Source organism: Gossypium arboreum, chromosome 12 (assembly GCF_025698485.1).
Source record: "Gossypium arboreum isolate Shixiya-1 chromosome 12, ASM2569848v2, whole genome shotgun sequence".
In the NCBI taxonomy this organism is placed as follows: domain Eukaryota; kingdom Viridiplantae; phylum Streptophyta; class Magnoliopsida; order Malvales; family Malvaceae; genus Gossypium; species Gossypium arboreum.
In genome coordinates this window covers 13,815,899-13,842,570 of record NC_069081.1, presented here as the reverse complement: position 1 = coordinate 13,842,570, position 26,672 = coordinate 13,815,899, and the positions used below count along the sequence as shown (strand labels likewise).

The 26,672-nt window shown below is 29.2% G+C and overlaps 1 protein-coding gene across 1 annotated transcript; it reads left to right on the top strand.

Annotated features, from left to right (window-relative positions):
• The first annotated feature begins 4,346 nt into the window (after window positions 1–4,346).
• LOC108477881 (uncharacterized protein At1g76070-like) lies at window positions 4,347–5,184 on the top strand. The gene has a single exon (XM_017780359.2). The coding sequence runs from the start codon at window positions 4,479–4,481 to the stop codon at window positions 5,076–5,078; it is 600 nt and encodes a 199-aa protein (XP_017635848.1). The 5' UTR covers window positions 4,347–4,478; the 3' UTR covers window positions 5,079–5,184.
• Window positions 5,185–26,672: the final 21,488 nt, after the last annotated feature.

The window sequence follows — 26,672 nt, the reverse complement described above, 5'->3', positions numbered from 1 at the left end:
ACATTAGACATTATAAGATCATGCTAACTCATCAAAAGAAAAGCTCAAATCATAACCAATTTATATCACTTTCACGTAATTCATCTCAATGTCATATTCTATCATCAATTCATAAGGTCATGCTAAATTCACCTAATTCATTACAATGTCATATTCAATTATCAAATTATAAGTTTATACCAATTTCACATTATTTATTTCAGTGCCATATCATATCATTTTATCGAATCCATTTTCATTACATTTTCAAGTTTCCAATTTCAATTATAATGTTTCACCCGGTGGAACCTTACTAAGACGAACTTGGATAGATGGGTGAACTAGACCACACTAGATAGCTCGTAAGAGCTTAAACTACACTACACCAAGGCACCGAAGTGCAAAACTTGTAGGCATCAAATGCATATTCATATGTTAATACATTTCTCCTCCATACCAAAGTCTCCGTAAAGACGTATAATACTTAATGATCCACAACAGATGTTAGATCTCAATACAACCTGTAATAATCTTCGTACACTCACATATCTCGTACAAACACGGATATGACCCTATTAACATGTCAATCATATCCTTAACATTTTACTAAGTTCACATGGGCATCAATTATACATATATGTATTATTATTTCCTGTAAACAATCATTTTCACATGTTTATACCTTGTAATTATCCGTATTTACATATCACACCCTACAAATTATCACACTTTCATTTCCATACCCTATAATCATTCAAATTTTCACATTTATACCCTACACTATCTCATAATAGTCAATTATCACATAATATTTCAATTCAATCCATTACTAGCCATATATGCCAAATTCACTAGTATTTCAAATTATACTCAAACAAATATATATAACAAATTAAACACAAGCATACATATCGCACAAGATCAAATTGTAAGTTCCATATGAACTTACCTTTTCAAAATACAAAATGAGTGGATCATTTAGGGACTAATTTGCAATTTTTGTTTTTCCCTTATTAGCTCCACTTTGATCTAAATCTTGATCTATATAAATATTTTGTTTAACAAATCAATAACAAACATTATTACACATATTATGAGATGCATGATCCTAATAAATATATTTTTTTATTTTTCCCACAGACTTTATATTTTATTCAATTTAGTCCCTAAACTCAGGATAGGCATAACTTTAAATTCCTAACTTCGGATTAAAATCCAATTTCACATATTCTCATTAGGGATCTTATATTTTCTATTTTAACATAATTCCATTAAAGGTTTTAGATTTATTCAATTTGGTCCCTAATGTAACGAAGTCAACAAACAAGCTACATTAACTTTTCAATCTAAATCTTTTCATAATCTAAGCTTAAAATCTATCAATTTCAAGCCTAATTCATCAATTAATCAACAATGATAGCTTTTTAAAACTTTAACAGTTTATCAAATTGTTATACGGACTAGCTAAATCAAACTCTCATGACCATAAATTCATAAAAAATTTATAAGAAAATGACTTGAATTACTCACCTAATTAAATGGCTGAATGCATAAGGGTTCGAAAGCTTTCTCTTTGGTTTTTCTATCTTATTTGGACAGTAGAGAAATGAAATGAAGAAAATGAAACTGACACATCCTATAACTTAGTTTATATACTTTAATTATACTGTAATTAACCCAACTTAATTATCTTAATTAAGCTTTAATCATGCTAATTTTTATGCTAATCACCCCAAATGGATTTTCACATTGTCAGCCACTAACTTATACTTAAGAATGATTTAATTTCATTTTGGACCTTTGTTTAATTATTATTTAAGTCCTCAAGTCTTTTGTTAATTAAAATTCTATAGCGATAGGACTTTTACAATTTAATCTCTGAGCTTCAATTGACTAATTATTCTGCAAAATTACTCGACCATTCTAAAATATATTTTTATATTAACTCTATAAATATTCTTATTTTATAGTTATAGACTCGATTTACGGAAATGAGATTTCGAAACCGCATTTTTTGGTACAATTGAAAATCGGGTTGTTACAATTAATTTTTATTTTTATAATATTTGAAACTATTTTTATAATTTATATATCTTAAAAATAGATTTTGTATAATTTTAATATTTTTTTTAAATTGTCAATTAAGCCCTTACAAAATAATAAAAAATCAATTAAACCTTCCATGTCATCTTTTTTCCATGTCAACATTTTTCATGTCGTCAGCTTTCCACCTCAACTGCCACATCAACACTTAATGGCCCATCCGGAATTTTGATGAAAAAATGAATTCAAAGGGCTGAATAGGGTAGAAATCATAATTCAAGCCTCAATTAAAGCACTTTTCATTGAAAGGTTTAATTAATTTTTAATTATTTCCGAAGTACTTATTTTAGCATTTTAACTAATTTATATTTAACCCTTTTAAAATTCTCAATAATTGTAAATTTGATAACGACAAATTTGATAACATTTTCTTTTCTTGCTGACTACACTTTAGTTTATACATCATTCTTGATTATTACCTTAATTTAGTTTATATGCAACCGTGAAAATTAATTTTTAATATTTGAAAATTATCTATAAACTATATATAAAAGGAAGATTCAAACCACCTTTCTTTTATTGACACATGGCATCTCATGGTGCTCCCTTTTCTTTATATTATAGATTAGTGGTTAAGTTTTAATTTGATCCCTCTATTATGCTTATATTTTTAACTTAATCTTTGTATTTTAATTTTTAAGTAATTTGATCTCTATATTTTTATAATATCATTAATTAGTCCTAATAGTTAATATTGTTAACTTTCTACTTAAATATTATATGGTTATATATAATTTGAATGTCTTTAGAATCTTGAGGCGAGTGACTTTCTATTTCTTTTGAGTTTTCCTTTTTTTTTCTTTTTTACATTATAAGATAATGGTCAATTTTCAATTTGGGCTCTTATACTATGTTGAAACTTGAGATTTAATATATATATATATATATATATATATATATATATATATATGTTTTAATTTTTATATAATTTGGTTCTTCTATTTTATTATGCCATTACTTAGTCTAAATAATTAATATTGTTAATCATTTCAATCAAATGTTGATGTCAATTTTTTAAGAACACTACAACAGTAAAATTATTTTATAATGACGAGTCCTAATTATCAAGATAAATATTCCAAACTATCAAATGAGATACTTAAAAATTTTGTAATTAAAACTAAAACATATGAGAATACTAAAGAACGGTGAAAGAACATAAAAGATAGATCCTAAAAATTTGAAGAATCAAAATTGCAAAATCCCTTTAACTAAGAAAAAAAAAAGTTTATCAACTCATGTTACAAGAAAAACACTAAAATATAATAATATTATATGCGGATAAGTCTAATTCTAATCCTAAAAATGTGTATTTATATGTTAAAATTCGGACAAATTGCCCCTAACGAATTAAAGCATATTTTCATGTTAATGCAAGTATCTGCCACAAACTTGCACTTTTTGGCATCTTCTCAACAATTTTCCAACTTCAATTATTACTCTCAATTCTCTTTTTAACTGTATATTATAAGCCCAAATCAAAACAGTGAAGCAAGATCGAGTTGAAATATTTAAACAAGTCAAAATTGTAAACTTTAATTAAAGTTTATACAATAATTCTCAAAGAAATGTTATATCCCGTTAAGAAATTGAAAATAAGCCAAATTTTTCATACTAATATTGAAATCATGTTCTATCAAATTAAATTTCTTAAAAGTAAAATATTTCCAATTTCCATCATTCCAAATGTCATCTTAATATATATCAAAATTATTTGATATGTTACTAGTGTTCAATGAAATTTAAAACTCCATACACACAATTGAGACAATGACATGTCGTTATATGATGTAGTAAATATATATATAAATAAAAGAATGAGATAGATGAATTTTTTTAATTTCGTTTATGATTTTTAAAAATATATATATGCGCTGTTAATATACCAAATTCCACGGCTCCCCAGGAATAATCCTAGCTTGTCCCTACTGGTCCGACTCTGCTTCTAGACTTTCATCTCCTTTACGTGTTCAGCTCTTACATCTTGCATGGGAGAGCATCTCAAAGTATAAATCCCAATACCCTAGCTCGCTCACCTTCAATCTAAACTCTTTCTCTTCCTCCCGAGAGAATATTGTGTGCATGCCGAGTCCATCACTAAAAGAGCATCACATTTTCAAGTTGTTTGTATTGGTATACTTGAATGAATAAAACTGACATTTTTTTATTAAACATTATTATTTTTACTAAAGATTATTAAATTTCAATGGAGCAGCTAATTGCATCATCTAAAAAAGGTCAATGATCGTCGGCCGTCCGTGAGAGTGACTTGGTAAGACTTATGCAAAGTTGTGGCCGGCAAGCAAGTTTGTTTTAAGCCATCATTTATTCATTCTCTCTCACCATTTTCTACATCGACAATTAGACCCTGTGTTCCAGCTTCTGATCTGGGGATCATGGACAAACTGGTGGTGAAAGTGAAACAGAGGAAGATACTGTCCTTTCTGCCTAAAGTTGTATCATCATCAGCTGTACTCACTTTCCAAGTCAGCCCACCAATAAGCCCTGTTGGCAAAGGATCTTCCTCAGCTCCGACCATCGTATCCTTGATTCCCAAGGGAGCTCCAAGTAAGTCTAGGAATGGGAGCTTTGATGCACGTGAGCCTGCCTCCCCAGAAGTTTCGTGCATCGGCCAGATCAAGCGCAACAAAAAGAAAAAACAAGCTGCCAGCAAATCTAAGCTACCCTCACCTCCACCGCAAGCAACATGTGCAGAACAAGTGAAGAGGAAACAGGCATCAAAAGTGACAAAGCATGGTCATAAGATTGCGGAAGCTGCAAGAGTTCCTTCCCTTGGGCAGACGAAGCAATTTTCAAGCGCACGTGGCACCTTATCAGATTTTGATTGGAAGACTTTTGATCAAGCAGCTGGCTTCGTCACCAATCCTTTGTACGAGGAAAAGGTGGTTGTCAATGTAAATGGAGTTAAAGAATCAAGAAATGCAAAATTGTGGATTAGAAGAACCTCAACACGTCTAGCTCCACTTCAATTGTAGTAACTCCATCACTGTCTGCATTGCTATGTAGTTAATCAATGTCATGTTACAAATTTCTAAACAATTAACTCAATTGAGTATTCATTAGTATTTCATTAAATATAAATATTCAAATCTCATTAAGTCTTATTTAATGAGCGATATATAAGTATTACTTTTAACACTCAATCAAAATAATTTAGTTGTCTCTCCCCTTCTCACTTAAACTTTTCCTTATTAAAAAGAGAAGGGAATTCTGGGACGTGCTTAAAGCACAATCCCATGATTCCATACCAATCAAAATGTCACCTGCCAACCCAAATTAGGTTGATGGTGATGGTGATGCAAGCTAATCTGGGAAAGAATATTTGGTTTCCATTTTCCAACTGTATACAAAAGAGGATTTAGAGGAAATCCAAAAGTGGAAGCTTGGATGCTCGTAAAGATCAAAACCCTAACCCCGAAGGCATCTTTTCATGGACTATTTAAGGAAGACTTGGTTGAGTTGTCCATCAAAAACAACTAACAAATGCAAGTTGTAGATGCGGGCGATAGTCTATAGGTTATCGGGGTGGGTATGACCCGACCCCGAAAAACAGATATTGTCAGTGTCAGAGTAGATGGAAGCGGTGGTTGGGGCTTGGCCGGGTAGGTAGGCACCTATCTATATCATTACTTAATACGTTTACACGCTGCCTAAAGTCCACTGAAGGGGCATCTCAAGGCCCAATTTCTTGTTACTTTTATAAATTAGGATGCAAAACTTTTTACTTAATTTTTTAATAATTTAATTATAAATTTTGATTATATTTGTTTTTTTAATATAATATTTAAATAGGGATATGTTAGGATTTTAACCCGATTAAGTAACGAACAAGAAAATAGCAAAATAAATTGAGAAATTGAACACACAAATTTAACGTGGAAAGACCCCTCCAAAGAGGATAAAAAACCACGGGCAAAGATAATTTTACTATAATGGCAAAAGAACGAATAGTACAAAAGATGGAGATAAAAAACTAAACCCCGAAAACAAAGAACTCACAAAACGTAAATACAAAATTCTCTAAATGTGTTATGAGTTCTAATCTCTAATAGGTGTATTTTCTAAGGTTGTAAAAGAGCCTATTTATAGGCTAAATTCATAGATCAAATAATAATAAAATAATCTAAGCTAATCAGTGTTTGATTGAAACAAGTAAACAGAGTTTAACTGAAAGACTATTTTTCAAATTTAACAGAAAATAAGAGTCATATTTAACGGGATATAATACACTTTAGCATATTCGAACTCACGTACTCTTATATTATCAATAATATTTATATTAATCAATTAAGACTTAATGAATATTTTAATTTTTAAACTTTATATTTTCTTAAAATTTGTATAAAAATTATATTGCAAATATGTATTTTGATACCATTACACGGTTTTATTTTATTTTTGTCAAAAGGTAGTACATCTTCAAGTATCAATAAGTACGAGGATACATGATCTGTTAAGTATTATCCAAATAATTGGAAAGGGTAAAAAGATTTTTTTCCAAAAAGAAAAGAATATTCGAAATAAAAAGATTGGAGGTAAAAAACCAAAGTATTTTTTATATCATACGTCTCATCTAGAAAAAGATTAAAGAACTGAAAAAACAGATAGCCAATGATATCATCATCTTTTGACCTTTCAACTTCATCTCTCAAACCAAATTAAAAATACAATTCTTTTTTTACCTTTTACAATTATGGTAACAAATAATAAAAACTTTTCCACATTGGCTGGTGCATAAAAATTTTATATTTGAAATTTATTGGGTTTATTTGGACAATTTAGAGTAATTAAATGAAAATATAATTATGCTCTCTTGTAATTATAAAGAATTGTCATTTTTAAATGTATTTGATTGATGAATATAATTACATTATAATTTCGTATGTCATCTTTGATAATACAAATTATAATTATACAGATTACATAGTTTGTATTTTTAAAAACAATAATTACTATAAAAGTTATTAGTATGATTAAAATAATTATTAATAATAAAATTAAAATCAAACAATCATATTTTCTTTCAAATGGTATCATTTCTATTTGTATAAAATCTTTTCTATTTGTATAATTAACATAAATATTATCATATTTGAGTATACAATCTAAGTAGTTTGTAGCTTTAATTATAAAAATTTATATAAACTTAATTTGTAGAAAGACTTATTCTAATTTAAATCCCTATTTATAATATGTAAATTAAGTCAAAATAATAATAATAAATTATAATATATAACCTTTAAATTGTCCAAAACTTTCATAACACTTCTTATAAATAATATATTTTTGCCATAACTTTATAAAGTTATTTTTTATAAATAATTTATGATAATAAAAATTTATAACATTTTTATGAATAAATATATTATTTTATAATATATGATATGAACATATAAATAAGTTATGTCATAAATATATTATAATACTTTTATAACATGTAAATCATTTTTTCATAATAAACTTTTTGTCATAGTTTTAGAAAAAATTAGAATTTAAATAATATTTTTATTATAACTTTATAAAATACACACATTATTTTTATAATATAAGGAATTTTTGGTCATAACAATTCGAACATTCAAACATGCTTATAATATAAAATTTATAATTTGTATAAAATAATTTTTAAAATTGAATTTGGATATAATTTACTATGTGATTACTCAAATTTTACCTTCCTAAAATTAAAAAGTATAATTGAAGTACTTTAATTATACCAAATTAAATGAGACACATCTATCATAATATCTATTTTGGAAAATAACTTTTTATATACATATTTTAAGTAAAATCTTTACATCATTTACATAAAAATCATTTTATAAACGAAAAAATAATTTTAAAACCTATCAACCAAAAGTAAAGTTTTTATAATATACTAAAAAATTCTAATTTATCAAATAAAAAACCTACAATTATATAAAACAAATCATTATCATTATCATCTGCCTATGTGTTCAAGTATTATAAATGACGCTGGACACTTGTTGGCGATCCGTACTCTATTACCTTGTCAAACCAAAATCTGAATATTCTGAAATAAGATTGAAAGGGGAAACGGCAACAAAGGGTTTTTTTTTACTTTGACGTCATTTTCGTCTTCAATCATACTCCGCTTTTGGAGAACACATGTATCTCTCTACAACACTATCACTGTATATCAAAACAATATACAAATTTACCCTAGAATGTTGCCTTTTGGATGTTGGGTGAGGGGGAAAGGAGGAAAGGAAAAAAGGTCTATTTTTTAAAAAATCCTTTTACTTTTTAATTTTAGAATTTAGTCTCTTAACTTACTTTTTTCTGATTTAAAATTAAAGTTCATTCATTGATTTCTATGAATTTTAAATATATATGATCAATTTAACTTTAATTTTAATCTCATCGTTATAATAAATAATCCTATTAGTATAATATTTTTAGTCTAAAACCTATTTAAATAAAACGTTAATTAATCCTAAATTATTATTAAAAATTAAATTATTTTTATAATTAAAATAATAATATATTAAAATATTATTACTCTATATAATCAATTATTATTTAATTAAACATATTATTTAAAAACTAAAATCCAACGTAAGCGGGGACTTGATGCTAGTGAAAAAAATTAAAAAACACTAAAAGATAACCAATGACATCATCTTTTGACCGTTGATCACTCAAATAAAAATTCTCACGAGTATTATGATTTCAATATTTTATAATTTTTTAAATAAAATTAATAAAAACATTTTTATAATTACTGACTTTATCTAAGTTTTCTTATTTTCATAATATTTACTCTCTTTTTAAAGAAAATTCATTAATTCAAATGATATCATACAATTTAAAGAAAAAAATACTTGTAAACGTAGAAAGACAAGCTCCATTAACATAACAAAGATTACAACCTCAATATCAATAGAATATTATGGTACGTTGACAATTAACTCTGTTACAACATAAGCATGCTACAGTAATTTCAAACACTTAATATAAAAAAAAATAAAATCAACCTTAGATAGTCCAAAATGGTGAGCAAAAAATGACATATGAATTGAGCATCACCAAATTGGAGAGGACGGTGACAAAATCATCCTTAAAATCACTGATAAAAGCAAGACTAAAAAATGTGCTACAAGAGCAGGCAAAAACTTCTAAAAATTAAAACTTATTAAACAATGGAGAATAAACAAAAAAACAAAAACTTAAAATAACATTCATTTATTATTCTTCTCAAAGTAGAAATAGAAAAAGAAAGCAAACAAAAAGCCTCCCACTTTTCAAGAGAAATTGTTGACAGTTGGTGGAGTTTTAGCGACAATCTGTTTATCATAACTTATGAAAATATCAAAACTAACCAGAAAATTAACACCACCGCTTGACAAAATAAAAGAAAAAAAAACAAACTGACTTGAAGAAAAAAAATTAGAGCTTCTTAGATACTTAATTTTATTATTATTATATTTTTCATGTTATCAATATTTTATTATTAAGTGGATGTCTATCAAGATTAAGATAAGTTTGATATACATTAGGACTCTTATGTCTATAAATATAGATTTTTGGAGAAGCATTATAGATTATTTTCCATTGATCAATAAAATTCGCCCTTTCTTTTGCTCTCCCATTTTCTTTGTTCTTTACTCTTGTCTTTTTATTTTATAATATGTTATCAGCACGACAATTCTCTATTTTTTTTCACTTTAAAATCTTTCGAAGTTGTCCCACATATCTAATTCCTCTTTCACATTAATTTTTCACCCTTATAACTTCATCTCTAGGATGTTGAAAGATTCAATTTCATAATGGATTATGATTCTTATTCCCGATCTTTGATTCATCATTGTACAAGCATGGGTAAAGTATAGATTTGGTAAGAAACTTTTATATTTCGACTATATTTTATTTTTCAATTAAGGCATTACTACTACTCATTTTTATTTGATATAAATTTTACATTCGATGGTATTTGATTTTTGCCTCTCTAAGTTAAATTTTTTATGTAAAAGACATAATTGTTAGTTAGATATGTTTGCTATTAATATGATATATATTACTTTTTGATAACCATTTTTTTAGGATAAATCCTCTTTGATTAGATTCAGTGATTAACTTATATATCAAAATTATTAAATGATTTTTCGTGTGCTCTATTAATGAATAAAATAATCGTGATCCTCTTTGATTTATTGGTTTATTTTTTATTTTAAAATATATATTATCTTAACATTATTTATATATATGCCATGTGAGATAGTATTTTGTCTCTAAATTGGTTTCTATTTTCAGCCAAATTTTGTGGAATTGTTTAATTATAGAGATTTCAATTAATTGAAATAGTTTGAAGTATGTGCTTGCCAATGAAGTATTAAGAAATTATATATATATTTGTGATTTAAAGTAAGTGCTTGTGGATGAAGCGGTAAGAATTTATATTATTATGAATTATGTGATTTAATTATAGGTTATGATTAGATAAAGAAAGATATGACTATAAGAATATGATAGTTTTATGATTGGATGCGCTTGAAAGATCTCCTATCTAAAGCTTGTTATTGCTGGATGCACCTGAAGTTGCAAGTTTTTAAAACTATGAGTATAACTCTACAGTATTCAAAATAAATTCTCAATTAAAATTACGTGAAAAAATATTACTGATGAGAATTTGTAAGAGAAAACTTATTCAACTTTTCATGCTTCAAATGTGCTCTTATAGTAGCAATATCGTGAAAAAAAATTCAAGAGTTAATATCATGTTTACTTATGATTGAACAAAAGTTTTTAATCACGAAACCTAACCATTCCCTAAAGAGAATGTAAGAATATGTGATAACTTTGAAAGGCATAATATTTGACGTGGATTTAATAAGTTGGACAATAATAATAGTCAAAAGGGATGGTCATAATAAATTTTCTTACCACTAGAAGTGGAAAAATGAAGAAAGCAAGAAAAAAAAAGAATTCTCAAGAACTCTTTAAGGAGTGGACAAAATTTATACTATCAATATGGTATGAAAAGTCGTTAGTTGTGCACCTATTGTAGACCTGAACATGTAGTTGAACACTATCAAACCTAAATGAGACAATGCGAAAAATGAATAATAAGAATGATGTTAAATCAAATTTGGCATACCAAATTGATGATTGTGATAAGTCTAAACAATAAAGGATATTGACATTGTCTTTATTATGGTGATCATTTTAAATATTAGTATGTGAATTTTAGGATTTCTATAATTCATATCGAGGAATTTGTTACTAGAATTTATTGCTATTGATATTCAATACTAAATTTTAAAACAATGATTTGATTTTGATATTTATATGCAATTTTATGGTCAATTTTTTTAGGGTTATATGTATTTTGTTGTATGAGTAGCATCTTTTTTCTTTTTCTTTTTTTTGTGAATTGTGACAATCATTACTTGATTCTTTAATATCTTATTAGTGATATTTCTTTTCGCCACTAGAAGTGAAAAAATAGAGATAAATAAGAGAACAACAAGAGTTCTCGATATAAACTTTCAAAAATGAGAGACAACTTACGTATAAAAAGTCAATGGTTATATACTTGTTGTACACTTGGAAAATAAGATTCACTTTCAAGGTTTGTTATTAATAAATTTTAATTGGATTCAAAGTCCATTATTGGAGTTTAATTTGCTTACTTCTTGATAAAATCGTCAAGACTCAACGTAAAACAAAAAGGGTATATCTTTAAATGTTAAATCGACTTGATATATGGTTTAAATATTTGAGATAGTCTTCTTTCTAAGTTTTGATTACATGGGTTACATATTGTTTTAAGTATTTATTTGTTTATGAAAATGAATATTAATTTATTTATTTATGTCGTTATAGTAGGTTTTATAATTAAATAATATATTTGACTAAAACATATCTAGTATGCAAATTTGTGTTAATAAGCCAAAGAATTTTATGATTATTTGGATTTGATTTAGTTCATGCGTTTTATGTTATTCCATTTGTTAATTATTTAGAGAAATGACATGAGCAATTGTAAATGAAAAGTTCTATCAGCATGAATAATTGGATTTTGAATTAAATTTCATGCATGTTTACGATGATGATTATGAAAAAAATTGCTAGTTTTTCATTATGTCATATTTTTATGTATGAGATGTGACTTTTATTCATATATTTAATTTAGGTTTGTTTATATACATGACCTAGCTAGTTATTATTGGTAGTTAACTGATTATGCAAAATTCTTTTTAAACGGGCTTTAAAATTATTTTGAATTGATCTCATATCTCCTTGTGACTAAGCAAAATAACGAGTTATCAGTTCCACCAGTTCTACTCCATTCTCCGAAATGTAATGTAGCAATACATAACAATTATGAAAATTTAACTTATTGTCATTATTGACAATAGATAAGAAGAAGATAGATGATTCAAAATGTTGTTAAATGTTTATTCTTAGTTCGAATGCTCGATGATTTATACTAATTTATCACTCCTTGAAGCAGATGATATTTATATAATCTTATTGGTAAGAAAAATGATATATGCTTACATTATTGCACGAATTACTTTTTGCATATTCACGAATGTCTACAATAAATATAATAAATTTTATAATCATTGTTTTGAACATTTGAAGATTTTGACATATTCCTAAAGCGAATATTGCATATAATTATTTAGAAATTATATTTATTTTGTTGACATAGTGGCATTATAGACTTCATATTTATTTAAACATTTTTAATAGTAAATGTCACAATAGTACTTATATGTAGATACGAAGTACAAGGAATACTAGTAAAATTATCAATTTGTCACAATTTATATTGACATTGTCGAAACCATTTTTTTAAAAACAGGAGCCGACTTTAAAAAACGAATTATGGAGTCGCCACCAATCCTTTTTGTTTAGGTGTGATCGGGTCACCCTATGATCGATCATTTTAATAAAGCATTTTGGTTTATTAAAACAACATTTTTGGTCTAAGAAAAACTAGAAACCGGATTCGGGAGTCGGTTACACGCGAGGAAGGACTAGCACCCTTGCAACGCCCAAAATTGGTACCGTATTGATCAATTTATGCCCTTAATGTCGAAAATTTGGAAAAAGGTTAAAATGTGGTTCCTTTAAAAAAGGTGAAAAACTCGAATTGGATTTTAAGATTCACTCGTTCCCAAGGAATAAAATATCACATCCAGCACGTTAGAACACGATATTTTAAGCCTCCAAAAACTTAGATCACATCACTATTTGCAAAATGCGCAACGAAATCTTAAAAGGGTATCCCGTTATTTGGCCCAACGGAAAATTGAAACCCAGCACAGTAGAGCACGACTTCTTGAATTTCCAAACACAAAATATTGCCTCATTTTAATTTAAGAAACATGGATGAAATTTCACAAGGATATTCAGTTATTAAGTTGAACGAAAAATCGAAACCTAGCACGGTAGGGCACGATTTCTCGAACTCCCAAACACGAAATATTTCCTTATGTTTAAGGGTTTTTTGAAACGCGGGTGGTTATAAAAGCGTTAGAGCACATCTATTCGATTTATTTGGAATAAAAAAAAAATGAAATGAACGATTTAAAACAAACAAGTTGGTAATCCCAATTATAAATATACATAGGACTTAAGAACAAGGAAACTAATATGAAACATGTACATGGTTAATATAGTTCATCGTTTATCAACAATAATGCAAATGTGTAAAATACGTAAATTAAAACACATAAAAACAACAAAAATACATAAGATAAATTATATGAATATATACAGAATATATGCGAAACTCTTGAAATAGATTAAAATGAAATAAAATAATCGATGCATAGAATATAAAGTCTATCATATAAATGAATGTCAAAGTAAATATTATAAGCTGAAATTTTAAAATTAATGCTATTCAAAACAATTTAAAACTAAAATAAATTCAAATATAATGTTAATTATGTACATAAAAATAATGATATATGGCCATGCAAAATTTTAAAATAAATAATGTGTGTGAAGTGAAAAACTTAATAAAAATAATACATATAAAATAATAATGGAGGAGGTGTAAAAAAATACATATAGTAAAATAGGATATTTAAGTGAAATAGATTATATGGAACTAAATTTAAAAGAAAATATAAATATAAAACAATCATGAAATTAAGAATGTACATAGGGTTGAACTAATTTAAATATAAACTATATATATAATATATAAGGATAATTTAATAAAATATTACACATGATTTTAAAACCACATTATATGCAAATGGTTTTAAAACAATGACTATATAATTTAAATAAATAAAAAACAAATGCTAATAAACTCCAAAATGAGGTAAAAAGATTAAAGTAATTCACAACATCTATTTAAATAATTTTAAAAATGAATATTAAGTAAATAAAAAAGAGAATTAACTATTGAAATGAAAAAACAAACTGAATTGAAATAAAGTTAAACTAACGAGGGTAAAATAGAACATTAAAACAAAACTAAGGGCTAAAATGCAACGCGTGCAAATGTGCGGGGATTGAAAACGAAATTCCCCCGGGTTCCTGAACGCAGTGTTTAAATGCGGATCAAAATGGAACTTTCACAAAATTTCTGGGCCAAATTAAAAAGGGTAGAAGACCTAATCACATAACAGTGCAGGCAGGAGGGACCGATTGCGCAAATATCCCACTAATAAAAAACGCGCGGATCCTCCCCAGGTCGGGTCAGCGCGCGGATCCTAGGGGATGAAACGGCGTCGTTTTGACGCTTATACCTCAGGCACAAAACGGTGCCGTTTCTTATGTAGTATAAATCTAAATTTTTTCACAAAAAGATCATTTGGGCCCCTGATTTTTTTTTAAAAGAACTGAATACCCTATTATGCTAGGGTTTTAAACCTAGCTTTTGGGGCGCCGGCATTGCCATACCACCGCCGTGGTCAACTTATGGGGTCATCGATGCTTTGTGCACCTCTACCTATGCCGACGAAGGTAAGTTTGCCCTTTTCATTAATTTTTATTTAAAAACAGTTTGAAAAAAACACGAAAAAAGAAGGGAAAAAAAATAATTACGAATAGGAAGAGACAATCTTAGCAAAAGAGTAAAAAACAACCTTTTAAACTTTGACGATTTTTTGCTTGCTATTGACTTTCTGTTTGTATTCTTTTTCTATTGTATTCGTAAAAAAAAAAGAGCCCCTTTTACTCTCAGTTTGATTCGGTTTTATAGCCGAATGAAAAAAAACAAAAAAGAACTTCTTTGCTGCTCTTTTTGCGCTTGTTTGCAGGTGCGTGGTGGATGTGGGCTCTGACGTGGAGGCACGAATGGCGCGGCGTATGGCGCGGAGGCCGCGCGACGTGCGGCGCTTAGGGTCAGTTTGAGGCGCTTAGAGTTAAGGTTTGCTGTTTCTGAAAACAATTTGGGCCATTGGGCTTGTGTTGTTTTTTGGGTTTTAATTGTAAATGGACTTTGTATTTTGGACTCTGGTTTATGGGCCCCGGGCTGAATTGGGCCATAACAGGCATTATTAGTAAAACTGAAATGCATGTTAAAGTAAACCAGAAGTTTACTGATACAAATACATTTATTATTTGGCGTGACCAGTTAGACCATCCTGGATCATATATGATGCGAAAATTAATTGAAAATCCATATGGACATTTATTAAAGAACTAGAAGTTTCCTTAATTGCCAGTTAGACCATCCTAGATCATATATGATGCGAAAACTAATTGAGAATTCATATGGACATTTATTAAAGAACTAGAAGATTCATTAATTTAAGGAATTCTCATTTGTTGATTGGCCTTAATGAAAAATGATTATTAGAAACTTACTAGCTAAAGTTGAGATTTAATATTTTGCATTTTGTGAAATGAATATGGGCTCATTCATCCACAATGTAGATATTTTCATATTATATGATTTTAGTAGATGCATCTGCAAAATAATTACATATGTATTATCAACTTGCAACCTATCGATTGCTTGTTTAAATAATTAATTTTAGATTATGCAATTAAGACAATTCATATTACTAAAGTTGATGAGTTTATATCTCAGTCTTTTATTGATTGAGTTTGAAAAACTTTTGTAAAAGCTTGTTATTTATGCGCATAATGGTTTAGAGAAATTATTGATAGAACGGCTCTAATTAATATCTAAATTGTTACTTATGAGAACTAAACTTCCTATTTCAACATGAGATTATATTGATTTACGTGTTGAACGCATCAAGCCAATAAATTATATATACTCCTCATTACAATTAGTTTTTGGTCAAGAGTTAAATATTTCCCATCTTAAAATTTTTGTATGTATGTATATATTCCAATTTCTCTACCACAACGCACAAAAATGAGTGAATCCTCAAAGAAAGTTGAGAATCTATATTAAATACGAGTCTCATTGTATTATTAGATGTTTTGAATGTATTGAAAATTCATTTATGTCATGATTTGTGATTACTATTTTGATTTGATAGTTTTCCCGACATTAGGGGGAGAGAAATAATTAGTTTTCCCGACATTAGGGGGAGAGAAATAATGGTTGAATGAAATTACTGCTTGTAATGAGTTTTTATTATCTAGATCCTTATAGAGAGTAATTTGAACCAGAAGTTCGAAAAGGATAACTCACTTTATTACAAGTTAATTGTCAGATATATTTACAAATTTAATGACAATAATCAAGTTTTATATACCATCTAATATTTTGAATCAAAGTCCCAATAGGACAATCAATTAGAATAAATAATAGATTGTTCGGTTCTAAATATGAAAATTCTTCTAAATGGTCATATAGTGGAGGCGGGTGCTCCAAAAGAGACCTAATACATAATTAATAACTAAAACTCCAGAAGAAATTTAGGTACCTGAAACTGAAGATTAAAATAGTGAAAACAAAAAAAATCTTGATAAGTTATGTCAATTCGAGAAAATGTGGAACCAATAATAAAAATGGTCGAAAATGATTTTGCATGCAATATTATTTATGAAATAATAAAATTAAAAGAGAATCTTGAATAAATCTATTGAGAAATATATATATATATATATATATATATGGAATAGATTGGTCAAAATAAAAGATTCAATTCAAGTACAATTAAATTCCTGGAGTTTTTTTACCAGTAGTTCAAATATCTAAAGGTATAAACCCAATGAGGGTACAAATAGAGTAGTTTTGTAAAAACGGAACAAAAATATGAAGTTTTCAATTAAATTCCTGGAGTTTTTTTTACCAGTAGTTCAAATATCTAAAGGTATAAACCCAATGAGGGTACAAATAGAGTAGTTTTGTAAAAACGGAACAAAAATATGAAGTTTTTCGTTAAGTCCTAGCATCGGTTATGAAAAAAAAAATATATTTTTGCGATGGATGCAATAACATTTAGATATATTATTAAATTGGTAATTCTTAAAAGATTTAATTTACGTCTAATGGTTGTTATTACAACCTTTTAGGAATAACTATATAATAAAGTTTATATTAAAATCTTAGAAGGATTTAGAATGCTAGAAGCATATTGAAATTCTTGGGAAATTGTTCATTTATATGAATTGAATAATTTGAACATATGTGATAAATTTAATTTAGTGAATAGTAGTTAATGAGGATTATAAAATTATCCAAAATACCTATTTATATTTTTATAGAAGAATTATGATTAAAATTTGCTATAATTATTGTTAAAACTCTGAAGAGATTAAAATATATTTATCCAAAAATTTTCTCACTCATGACTTTAAAAAGAATGGTGATATAAATGCTTAGCAAATACATTCAAATAGTCATTTGAAAAGCTAGTAATCAAGATTGAATATATAGAATATGAGATATTATGTGATGTTTTCATAAATGGGAGTAAATATGCGTTGTACTATTTTTTTTCCTTAAGCGAGATTTTGTCCCATTAGGCTTTCCTGATAAGATTTTTAATGAGACAACATATTATACATATTATAAATATGTGTACTATTTTTCCTTTACTAGGATTTTTTTCCTATAGGTATTTTATTAAGTTTTTAATTAGGCACATTATCTATCAATGAACATTCAAGGAGGAGCGTTATGAATATTTTATTATTAAGTGGATGCCATTAAAATTAAGATAAGTTTGATATACATTAGGACTCTAATAATCATTAGAAATAGAGTTTTATTTCATTTATACTTCTTATGTCTATAAATATAAACTTTGAAGAAACATTGTAGATTATTATTGATCAATAAAATATGCTCTCTCTATTTTAATCTCTTATTTTCTTTGTTTGTTACTCACTTTCTTTTTATTTTATAATATTTCATAATATTTATTTAATTTACTAAATACAATTTTCAATTAAAAGGGATTTTCTAAATTTCTAATAGTAACAATAACGTTTATTGAATCAAATGATAAATAATAATAATAATAATAATAATAATAATAATAATAGAGTTTATTTTCGAGTTACATGCGAAAAACATGCTGTTAGAACTTCAAAAGATAAAAATTCTTGGGGAGACTTTTGTTGGAAAATTCATCAATCTTAGTTATCATTTATTAATTATTAATTTATTATTTTTGTTATATTTAGTCTTTATATCAAAATATTAATTAAAATGATAAAAATATAGTTAATTATAAAATATTCTAATTATTATTGAATAAAAATATAAATTGTATTATATTTTAATATAATTATATGTTAAACATAAAGTATTTTTCAATTAATATATGTAAGTTTTTTAAATTAGAAATATAATTGACGATTGAGTATTAGCTTGATTGGCATAATCATTGATGCAAATACAGGAAGATGTAAGTTTGAGTCGCTAAACGCATTATCTCTTATTTATAGATCGGGAGGGACTATGCTTAAATTTAAGCATTTTATATAATGAAATTGTTTTAAAAATTTAAAATATATACACCAAAATTAATTATTATAAAGTACTATAAGATTAATAATCTGAATACATCCATATATTGTGGCATATAACCGAAAATAAATATACACTATAAATGTTTATACAAAGTGAAACTGAATATAATATCAAAGTTCTTAATGTCTCAACCTAAAATTAATTTAAGGTCTCAAATTCAAAGAAAATCTTATCAAAATAGGGTAAATTTTAAATAAATAAGCAATTATACTTTTATTATTATTTATCTTTGTATTATTTATTTAGTGTATTTATGTCTTTATTTTAATGACAATAGTAAAAAAATATTTTACTTCAAATAAAATTAAATATTTGAAATATACACTTATATATTAATTTAGAGATAATTCCATTAAACTAATTTTATGTAAATTTAATAGGTTACAGTTTTAATAAAATAATTAATTAAAATATAAAAATTATTTAAAAATTAATATTATAATTAAAACCTGACGACAAGTAAATAATCTTTATTTTCCAATAAATTTAAGAGAATTAGATTTAGCGAGATAAAAACAAAACAAGATGAAGAATTAGGCTAAATTAATGATATATGCCGATTTTTTTTTTCATTTAGTCTTTTAGGCCAATTTTTTAAATTAAGGAAATAGATTGATTTTGGAGAGAGAGCTGGATACGCTTTCTGCACAAGTGACAGGAAAGCGCACCCAGAAGACATAAATTTTATATGTCATGGTGGGATAGAACTATTGCCTCAGAAACTCATCCTATGGAAGTTAGGTTTTGGGGTGACTGTGCTTTATACGGTCACGGATCGAAGTCTAAGTGGAAGTTTCAGTAGGCGGCCGTGATATGGTCACGGGTTCAAGTATAACCGGGGGTCAATTGACGGTCGTTAAGTGGTCTTGAGTTCAAGCTTTTTGGATATTCGCAAATAATGCCTTATATATACTATACATTATTGAAGTTATACTCATAGGGAAAAGCAAAGGGATTTTCGATATAATCAATGTAATTTTTTTCTCTATTTCTAAGCAGCTAGTATTTTTAACCTTTTATTCTTATCTAAAAGCTAACAACGAGGTGGACATAATAAGGCTCTCAGGAGGAGAATAGATGTTTCGGCAGAAGTATAGGTCAAACTCGGGTCGGCGCGATAGTGATTGTAGTTATTAATAGATTATTTAATGACAACTGTTGTCACCCCGAAAGGAGCATCACCTTCACTCCACCGAAATAGTTGTTCCCTGCTTGAGAGTCCTCTTGCGTCCATGGCGGTGCCGACCTTCGGGTAAAAAGAAAGGTTAAAGGTACTAGCTACCTGGAAATGGAGAAAAAAATTTCGCTGATTATAACAGGAAACCCCACAGTTTTTTGCATATGATTATACCCTCAAACTTCTGTATGTTATTTTTAAGGTAACATTTTTAGGTATCTAAAAAGTTTAAGCTTGTGCCGGGGTAACGACTTTAACTGGCTTCCTGTTATACTCCGATCCATGATCGTATAACGATCGTCGATTGAGACCTCTACGTAAACTTCCACCCATGACTGTACAAAGCAAAATCACCCTGAAATTTGACTTTCACATGATAGGTTTCGAAGGCAATAGTCTCATCTCAACAGGATATATGAAATGTGTGCGTCTCAAAATGATATCACATCACCGACGATAAAAGAATACCTCGAACAGGAAATTTTATTAGCGACCAAAAATTTCAACACTAAAGTTAGGAAGAAAACGAAAAAGGAGAAATATTGTATAGTGGCGAGATGAAGGCTGGGAGAGATGATGTTTGAGGGATGATGGAGTATGGAGTGAGAGCCTCCTTTTATAGACACAAGGGAAGGGTTTGATTGCAAAGTAGAAAATTCTAGTGGTTGAAAACGAGTTGTAGAAGCAACGTCTTCATCGAATATCTTCAAAACATGCTTCAAATCTAGAGAAAAATCCTCAAGGTCAGGTACATTTTTTCAAGACTTTGAAAATGTTAGTGAAGACTTGCTCGTATCTCATCTCGGGAATCCCGGTGAAATCTAATGCACATTTTGAGGCATTAAACACCCTCTTAAACATGTTTCTAATAAAATTATTTGATCTATGAAACGCTTTTTCGAGCATCAAAGAGCATTTCATTATCATTATTCGACGAAAACACATCTTCAAAAATAGGTTTTGAAGCACGTATTCCCACTTTCGTTATTCTATTTTCATATTAAAATAATGAAATATTCATAATTTAAGCATGCAACAAATTTATATCAAACATCGAAGAGTTGAGTTATGATAGCCGTTTGCATTTCTTTGGATAACTGTATGAAGTTTTTTTGCTTCTGCTCATCCAATTAGTAACTAATATTCAAATGAGTCGAAGAGTAAAATTCGTCATTTACTATGATGATTAAATCTGTAATGTGGAAATCAGGATGGTATTTGCAGAGCCCAGTCCGTGGAATTAGCGTTCAACCGTACCATTTAATTACGTGAGCTACAGACTAAAATCAGGAGGAAAGTAAGGGGTTTGAGTCGAGGAAGAATTTTAAGGTTGCAATGTAGATATCTTACTTCGGTTGACCTCTATAAGTATAAGCTATTTGATGTGAAAGTGAGCTCAAGCTCGAGGCGATCATATCATTACACTGTTCAAATAGAAATGTTGTAATGAAGTTATATGTTGAGTCTGTCGAGATTGATGGAGTTAGTCTATCTTCAGCGACCATTGTGGGTAATGTTGGAACCAAAGCTGAAGTAGAAAGTATTATTATATAGTTGTGTGATGAGTTCACTAACTTGTTACAAAGCTCCTATTGTGATGCCCCTGAAACGTATATGGGTAAACATTCTTCAATTTTTGATACTGATTTAAACTTTGACGGCCACTACCAGTCGAGGTATGAGCTAACCTGGACCTCGACACCCGGGCTTAACATTCAATTAGTGCGTTCAATTTCAACTTCGTTATCTTGATGCCCTAGGGCGGAAGCACTTATATTGGGGGGCATAAACCTACACCGACCACCAATCCGGCATAGATTTTGGCGGGCACATAGGGTACAGAAGAATTGATAACTTACTCTCGACAATCAGGTTTAGTGATGGTACATCGAACCCTTTGGTTGAAGGTGACAATGAAGGTACAGATGAAGAAGAAGATGCAACAGAAGAAGAAGGGGCAGTGGATGCAGTTGACGGATCGAAGTTAGACCCGGATCTAATCTGGTAGTATGGTCTGGATGGTTCAGAAGTGACATTTTTTTTCAACTAAAGTAGGTTCCAATAAAGCTAGAATCTTGCAATTCTGATGACGACGACTCGAATTATGCTCTAAATCCAGATCCGAGATTTAGGGTGTATGAACCTCCACCTCATATGACCAATATCAACTTCTGAATATAGGGTCGTTTAGAGTTTTGACAGCTACCATAAGCTCATTGTTAGATGTTTGGGTATTGGAAGTTGGCATAGAGTACCACGACAAAGACATTTTCCTTGCTGCACTGAAGCGGTATAGCTTTAAGAATGACGTGAACTATCACGTCATGAAGTCCTGTTTATAGAAATTCGAGGGAAAATGCGTAATTTGTGATAGGAGATGCAAATAGAAGATCATGGAATCCTTACCGAAGAAGATTGACTTGTCGATGATAAATAAATATTCTAGTCCACATAATTGTGTTGAAGCAGATGCGCGGTGCGATCACTCCATTTTCTGATATAATGTGACTTAACCGGAGTCTTCATTTTTTACAATTACGTAACTTTAACTCGCAATTTGCAAGTGTAAGTTAGGATCATTCCAGGCTAGACTCGGATATGATTTTTGACATTATTCTGCCGATGGTTAAGGCTAATATCAGGATTCTCGTCCCGATATTGATTGCCAACATCCGTTGCTAGCATGGTTACACGTCATTGTACTAAAAAGCACGAGTCACAAAACAAAAGGCTATTGATAAGTTGTATCACGATTAGGACAATTTGTACAACTGTTTATGGCAATGATGTTAGGTACTGGATTGGTATGTACCAGGTTTCGTAACTGATCTGGAAACACACCCAGAATACTTTGGTGATCATCTAATCCTTGAGAAAAGAGTATTCCATCGATTCTTTTGGATATTCAACCAATGCAAGGAAACTTTCTGGCATTGTAAGCCTTTGGTACAAATTGACGACACTTGTTTGTACAGGAGGTATCAACATAAGTTGTTGATTGTCTTTGCCAAGGATGGTAATCGAAGGATGTTGGAAAATAATGTTTGAAAAACGCAGCGGAAAATAAATTTAGGGAAAAAGTATTTTTTTTCAAAACAAGACCTTGGTTATAATATCTAAATTAATAAACACTTAATAAAAAAGTACCTTTTCGATTAGTCTAGGATGAACGCTTCGACTGAGTAGTCTTCTTGGCTATCCTCAAACTCACATCTACTGGATATGGGCTTGTTTTGAATCGGAAGTTTTTTGATAAAAAATACTAGTGAAATAATTTCACAATTTCTCTAAACTTTTAGGCTAAGTTGTAAAAACTCTATTGTGTTTTCTTAATAATTAATATGACCACTATCAACAAATGACTACCGTAAATTGCTCGTTCGAGAACTAGCAATCCGTGGCCACGTTTCATATTTATCAATCCACACAATGCCAATGAGAGGATATCGTTAACTCTTTAATTGAACTATGAATTCTATTGTTGCTTGTAAAGTCATGCTATACACAAGTCATGTACCCAACATACCGATTATCGGCTCGATCATCTTTAGAGCATAAGCCTCCACTTATATCAAAACACATGAGTTACATACACATGGTCAGTGACTAACTCAGGATTTAGGTAAATCACAACATAAATGTCACAAGTATATTAATTTACAAACGAATTAATAGTTAATTCATCTTAAGTCTAGTTCAACGTATCATTCTTCCAATGAATACATCTATGTCTCTCCCATTGAGTCAATTGCTCTGATAACCAAGACTAGCCATCTCCTAAATTGAAATTTTAGACAACATAATAATCCTTCTCAGTATTTGAATCAAATGATCACTTTGATTCTTTTACGGGATCATAGACTCATTTAGATTATCTACTGAAGTAAGTTCTCTTTCTCACAATATAAATGTTCTTACAATGCCACTTATCATCAATTTAAACTTAGACAATCAATGAGTTAATGTTTGTTTGTCACAATTTTGCTATGCATGCAAATTTTGGAAGATAGAAATACAAAAGATATAACAATGAAATGTAAAATTTAATTTTTCATCATTCAAATACATAGAAAATAATTACATGTTTACTTCAATATGGTCTCATTTCCAAACAGATGATTCTGCATATTGTATTTATAATAAATCTCTTCAAAAAGGCAATTGACTAATATTTCTTCTTTAATCAGTTGCATTGTCGCGTTTGCCCGCAACCCAACATATGTTTCATATCGAGTAGGAGAACTAGAATCTTATCCACTATTGAGAGATAGGATAGCCTTTGGGATCGCACTCAACATAGGTACTACACACGACATGTCAAATCCAACTACCACATGAAATGTCCTTTGAAAAGTGAACGAGACTAGTGCATTGACATGAGTATGTAGGTTCCACTTTTTCCCATTCATGTTACAACTATTTACTATCGTATATTGTTTACATTCATGGGTACGAATTCGTCCAATATCTTTTCAATGAGATGTTGGATAACTTGTGCGCCATCAACAGTGCAAGTGCGGACTACCTCACCAACATACCATTCGAACAGTGGACGTAATCTATAATGGGGGCTTATAGTACAAGTACATGACAATAAACTTAGTCAAATGCATCAATTTCGTATTGAAGGAGATGCGTTATTTGTTGATAACCTCATTTGCTAAAAAAATATACTTTCGTCTGGTTGCCTTATTTTCAAAGTGGGCGGTAGCGTATGCTGGACAAATAGCGGGTAGTTATTTTTGGTGCGAGAATGTCATGAAAGAAATTAGACAAAATAGAGTGAGAGCGAACACTATGTATTTAATGTGTCACTCATGTTGGAACTTGAAATTTCTGGTCATGGAGTACGTTAAACCATCATATCGTGTTGACCTAATATAAAAGACTTGCAATGTGAGAGGTTTCAAGCACTTCGGTTCCCATGTGCACATGTAATTGCCACATGTGCAAACCTACGAATTGAGTCACATTTTATGTCAACAATGTGTACATGCTATAACATATGCGCAGTATATATAGTCCTAAATTCCCACTCATCCTAAATGAGAGTTTGTGGCTGTTAGCTAGTGTCCAGCGCGACGTACGAGTTGGCATCAAATATGAACTTAAGTTACATATTGGAAGGTCACTCGAATTCCACTCTCATATGCACCAATATGGATATTCGGGAAAGGGATAATTAGTAAAGGTTATGCGGGTACTATAGAAAGCCAATACATACAAAGGTAACATATTCTGTATTGAGGAGTACATTGGGGCCTCAATATCATTAGCATTCATATTTTTCAATGATATAAATTTGATTACAATGTTTCCTTTTTTTTTGTGTAAAAAAATTGTTGTTTCTTTTTAATTTGTCTTTCAACTGTATTTGCCATCGCCTACTAACATTTACGTAGTGTAAAAATTACTACTTTAAGTGCTATTTCAAGTACCAATTATAATTTATCGGGGAATTAAAATTTATCCATTTTTACGAGGTAGTCATTGTACCTTTATTAATCATTAGTTCGATAAAAGTGTCTATCCAAAGTTACATAGTTCATATCAAATATTAGATATATGGAAATTCATGTATAGTTTACATTAGAATTTAGCAAAGAAAAATATGAGTTGCAATAGCAATATATAAAAAATTATTGTTTCTTTATTGATGTTATCTATACAAGCTACATATTTATTACTATACAAACTACATATTTATTAAGAAATGACTTTTACCTTGTTATCAATAGGAACATATATGGTCGTTCACTCAAGGACGTAGAAATGGTAGTCGCCACTATGCCCATTACTGTAGCACGAACAGGCAACCACCGATTGACATCTTATTAGGTTCTGTCACTTGACCAACTTCCGGTACAATGTTGCTGACATGGCTGATCCCCAACTCATTCGTCTGCATCCTTTGAAGTCGACTAGATGTATTAGTTACCTTATGTGTACAACAAATTGATATTTATCGAGCATTAGAATGCCCCCAATTAACCTCAGGATGAATGCTCAGACGAATTGTTCTTTGACAATGTCGGACACGTAGGAGGAAGATTTTTGAAATTTGTTTCCGACCACTTCATATCTATCTGATCACCTTGAAACTTGTTAGACACCTTCCCCAAAATACCTCGCAAATGTCCTCCTTACCGGGAACGACCGTTGATCTCGTGACGACTGACTCATCTATCGATAAACCAAATTGTAAAACTACGTCCTCGAGTGTGATTGTACACTCGCCACATGGAAGATGAAAAGTATGTGTCTCGGGCTTTCATATTTCCACCAACGCATTGATTAGTGTAAGATCGACTTTGCAGCCCCTGAGCATATGAGACACATACAAGAATCTTGTGTCTTGCAAGTAACCACAAATTTTGGTAGTTGAGCTCTTTGACAAGTTATGTATGAACCCCTCCAAAATACAATCACCCACCTATTTATATTGACAAAAAAATTATTTAAAATATTTTAAAAAACAAAATGCTTTAAGTTTAA